The 4,603-nt window shown below is 36.8% G+C and overlaps 1 protein-coding gene across 1 annotated transcript in view; it reads right to left on the reverse strand.

The window, feature by feature from the left end:
* Positions 1-4,399, reverse strand: part of LOC107048745 (thyrotropin-releasing hormone-degrading ectoenzyme) — an 11,536-nt gene extending 7,137 nt beyond the window's left edge. Inside the window, exons 1-4 of the mRNA XM_015272101.1 lie at positions 3,951-4,399; positions 1,408-1,857; positions 1,167-1,347; positions 913-1,075 (exon numbers count right to left, since the gene is read on the reverse strand). Of these exons, the coding sequence (XP_015127587.1) occupies positions 913-1,075; positions 1,167-1,347; positions 1,408-1,857; positions 3,951-4,399 (1,243 nt within the window). The remainder of the gene's footprint in view (positions 1-912; positions 1,076-1,166; positions 1,348-1,407; positions 1,858-3,950) is intronic.
* Positions 4,400-4,603: the final 204 nt, after the last annotated feature.

Below are 4,603 nucleotides of genomic sequence, written 5' to 3' on the forward strand. Positions count from 1 at the left end.
ATATATATATATATATATATATATATATATATATATATATGTATGTATATCTTCCCCGTGCAGTGGTTCTCTGAGAGAGGCAGAGTTCGGGGATGAAAACGGGGAAATGGGGTGAAACACAAAAACTATAGGGCATACGGCAAAACGATAAAGTAATTATTTGTAGCAAAAATTATAAATAAAAATTGGAAAAAAGAGAAATAAACATTTCACCAATATTTCATGAGATATCGCTGCTCGACATGGTTATTTTCACCCCCATTCCCTATATATATATTTTTTCTTTTTATGAAAATACTCAACTATTTGATTGTATTGGAACAAGGAAAAAATTGAAAAAATAATTTTTTCGATTTTTTTTCTTTTCTCAACCGTTTACAGTGCTGTAGGGGATGAACCGTAGGGGGTAGAGGCAAAGTGAATTTTATCTTCTATAGTTTTTATTTAACACTTTTTTCGATGTATTCCGTCGTTTTCAAGTTATTCTCGAAAAATGCATTTCGGGGGTAGTTTTTCATATTTTTCTCACCCTCTCCGGGATGCACGAACCCTGTGTCTACTCAAAAACTCTTAGTTAAGCTAAAGTCTAACGCTTGGGCCAATTCGCAGGGACGTAGGTAAAAATTGAGAAGTTGAAGCTATTTTGACTGGACTAAGTATTTGTTTCTGAGATAATCGTTCTAAAGTGCCCTTGCATAGATAAGAAGGAATAAACCAACGTCCGCCCGACATTGACGCAACCTTGGCAGATGCTGAGGCAATATCAGATTAACATTGACTGGCATTGACTGGCAATTTTTTGGGAAGGACGGAAGTATATCAAAACTCAGAGACGATGGAGAACCGTCGAGAGACATCATCAATTGAAAGACCAGTAAACCTATAAACCGAGATTGATTACGAGACATTCACCTTTATTATAAGTTACTGGAGAAAACAATTCCCAAACATCTTCCGGGGTAGATGGCATCCATCGAACCGGAAGTCGGGTTATTTCCGTTTCTTCTGCTCCAAACGATGGGTCGGTAATGGTTGAAATAACAAAGACATCCATGAAGTGCGAATTAGGCATGACCTGGAGTGGAATACATTAATCCCTGTTCACCATTAATTCGACTGAGAAGAATACAAAAATGATATTATCATATTATGATATGAATAATTACAATATCCAATATACTGTGTGATAAATATTCAGTGACGCCTTCACTGAGCCAAATGTCATTCCACCACGCAGGAGTTACTAAATTCCCTAGCCATTGGTGTGTAATTTCGTGAGCTGCTAATACAAGTGCAGTATTACGTTCCGATAGTTTGTTAACCTCAAGATCATACAAGATATACTTCCTAAAAACGAAATAGGCAGAAAAATGGGTGAATTATGCAGAATATTTAAATGATATTTACGAATAACTGATGAGACCCCAGTGCTCACTGCTAGCAACAAAGTACTCTTCCATAACAATACTGTCAAGTTTGGGTAAGAAGTAAGGAATAGCGGTGTAATCTTCCAACGCTTGTACAATTCTAGGAGTCATTTCTGAGATAAGTGCAGTAGATTTCAGTTTCTCTGGTCTGACCCAAAATGTTACATTGCCATGCTCATTGACGTGATTAGTGTACTGAGTCAGTACGAATGTTGCGAGGTATGTTGACATTACTGGAGATCTCTCGAAGGTCGTCCATATCTTTCTATCTTCTGCTGACGTTTCCTCTTTAATAGGCATATTGGATAGTGCTGTGTAATTGCCATAATGCAGCAACGTTATTTCATATTGAGCCTTGAAAGCGGGTTCATCCCAGCAGGGAAAAGCTTTTCGAGCTGCGAATGGCTCAAAGCAAGTCACTGCTATGTATCTGCAATGCGATCATGATTGAATAAAGACTGGAAATCCTAACCTTCAAGTGATTGCACTATTCTTTGCATCTCACTTCCTCTTCAGTTAAAGGAAGGTAATAAACAGATGAGTAGATTTCACTTCAAGGTCGCTTTTCCTCCTGACTGGAAGCTTGTAATACATTTCTGTTGCGAAGTGTTAAAACTGTTTAAGTCGACTTATCTCCCAGTTGAGTTTTTTAGGAATATTTCTGAATCTAAGGGGGATAGCGAAATTATAATAATGACATTTGTTGTAGATCTCAATCGGTTCTACAAAAAAGGTTATAACAAAAATTTTTGTATCTCCCTTAGATTCCGAGATGGTCATTGAAAACCGGCCAACAGTCAAAATTGACTTGAACCGTTTTACCACTTCCCTACTGATTTAAAAGAATATAATGAATTTTAAAATTGAAGAACAAACAAAATATAGTATTCTGAAAACGAAAAATCGATTCAAAAGCGAATTGCTAATTCATTAGCAATAATAACTATGCTTAATTTTTAAAAATGCGATTATTCACTTGTTTGCGTTACTTTTAAAATTCCTCGAATTGAATGGGTGCTGTCGTATTTCGCAAATTGACATGTTAAAATAAAAAATCCACCGACTCAAATATACTTGAAATATCTTCCATCAAATTCTGGTACTAGCCCTACACTTTGAATATCTCGAATGCTGATGGCCTCCTGGAAGAGATCGTAGTAGTTCGTAATTTATCAAGATCGTTTCAAACAATGATAAGATAACAATTATGAACATTCAATTGTTTTTCGAGTTATCCGAAATTTACTTTGCACTAATGCTGAGGAAGACCATCTATTGGCTATACACTATATGAATTTTACAGGGAGATCAAGTTATGTAATACATAAGGAATCGGATTTACGTGAAAGAGATTTCATTTCAATTCATCATTTTTTTTTCAATGAAAAACAAATACAATTCTTCCCATTCAATCTTGTAGGAGGTATTTTAGTTAATTTCACTCACCTTTGGTCGACATTTTTCAAATACTAAAAAACGTTTGAAAAAAATGAAAGTGTGTCTGAATTTCAGACGAACAGCTGTGAAAAGAAAATATCTTAATTCATTTTTCAAATTCAGACAAATTTTCATTGTATTCAGACGTTTTTTAATGTCTAAAAAAGGTCTACAAAAGGTGTGTGAAATTCAGACATTCATTTTTGCTACGATTCCGGGGACCCCTATTCTCCCACTAGGCGCGTCCATAGAGAGAAGAAAAGTAGAGATCACCGGATTTCAAATAAGATACCTCGATCTTTGCACCCGAATTCCATGAAGTTTTCATTTTTACTGAATGAATATCGATAACTAATCAATTTATATGTGTTTAATGTTGTGAATTAGTATCGCTCACGTTCCCTTTTCTCTCTAAACATAACCCCGCGTGATAGAATGGCAGCTGATGTTCGGGGATTGTTGGCGGAATCAAAAATAATCACAGTTGAAAAATTACGATTTTTCGATGAGAAACGTGAAAAAAAATCGATGTATATTTCCATCATTTGAAAAAAGGGGTGTGGCCCCCCTTAAGGTCATTAGACCCTCATGATCACTTCGTTCGTCCCTCCCGTTATAACCCGTTATAACTACTCTCTTCCCGTTGAAAAATGACCGGGGCCATAGGTATATTATAAGAATCCCACGGAACATAAACATCTGGGAGGCGATAAAAGTGCTGAGAGTGGGGGTAGGCCTCGAGCCCTCGGAGCGCGAGGTATCTTATAGAGAGGTATCTTATACGAAGCCTCTACTGTAATTCAAATGATGGTGTGATTTATTTGCGAATTCATTCAATCTATTTACGGAGACAAATCGAATCAACTCGGAAAAGATTTGAATCATCGAGTCGAGTCTGTTTTGTAATTTAGATTTCATGATTCAGGCAACCTTTGATTATCGGATAAAAGAATTGTGTTCGTTGTGTTCACTTCCATCTTTCATCAACCTTAAGGTATCCATCAGTAATTCATCTCGGAGTGAAGTTCATCCATCTGATTCAACACTTCACTCTTCACAATTTTATTCGAATCCTAAGATACTTACCGCGTTATTCCATTGATATCCGTGTATGTACCTCGGTAAAATCCGTCATTCAAAACTCCGTTCCCCCTCCACTTGAGTCTCAGCGTGTAATTGCCAACTATTAATGTATGATTGAATCGGACGTTGAAGAACTCAAGGCTTGAATTGAATCTTTGAGAAATGGGCTTCTCAATTGCGCCGTTGCTGTGTTGGAGTGACGTGTATATCTCATTGATTTCCATCGATGAAAAAGCATGTAAAGTTACACTAGTTGTTGGAGATAGGACTTCAAATACAGTATTGCTGTCTCCATCAAAAGTGAATTTATCGTCATCAATATGAGGTTCAAGATTCAAAACGTATAGTCTGGGAGCTGTGCTATTTGGCAACCGGAATCCAGTGACTCCCTGCATCAGTTCGTCTTCATCTATCATAGTAGAATATGGTGCTGACGATGATGATAACGGCATCATTGCGGAGATGATGAATAACAGAAAGCTGATAAATTCGTTTTCCATCATTTCTACGTCAGGAGATAATGAGCAACACTTTGTGAAGAGAAATAGAGCTGCGAGGATTGAACGAGAACTGAAATACAGAATCGAAGGGAGTACGGATATCGCGCATTGGGAAAAAATATAATTCTGTATGTCCGAAAGAAATTTGATTCGCAG

This window comes from Diachasma alloeum, unplaced genomic scaffold (genome assembly GCF_001412515.2).
Source record: "Diachasma alloeum isolate Michigan unplaced genomic scaffold, Dall2.0 Dall_scaffold_00197, whole genome shotgun sequence".
Lineage (NCBI taxonomy): Eukaryota > Metazoa > Arthropoda > Insecta > Hymenoptera > Braconidae > Diachasma > Diachasma alloeum.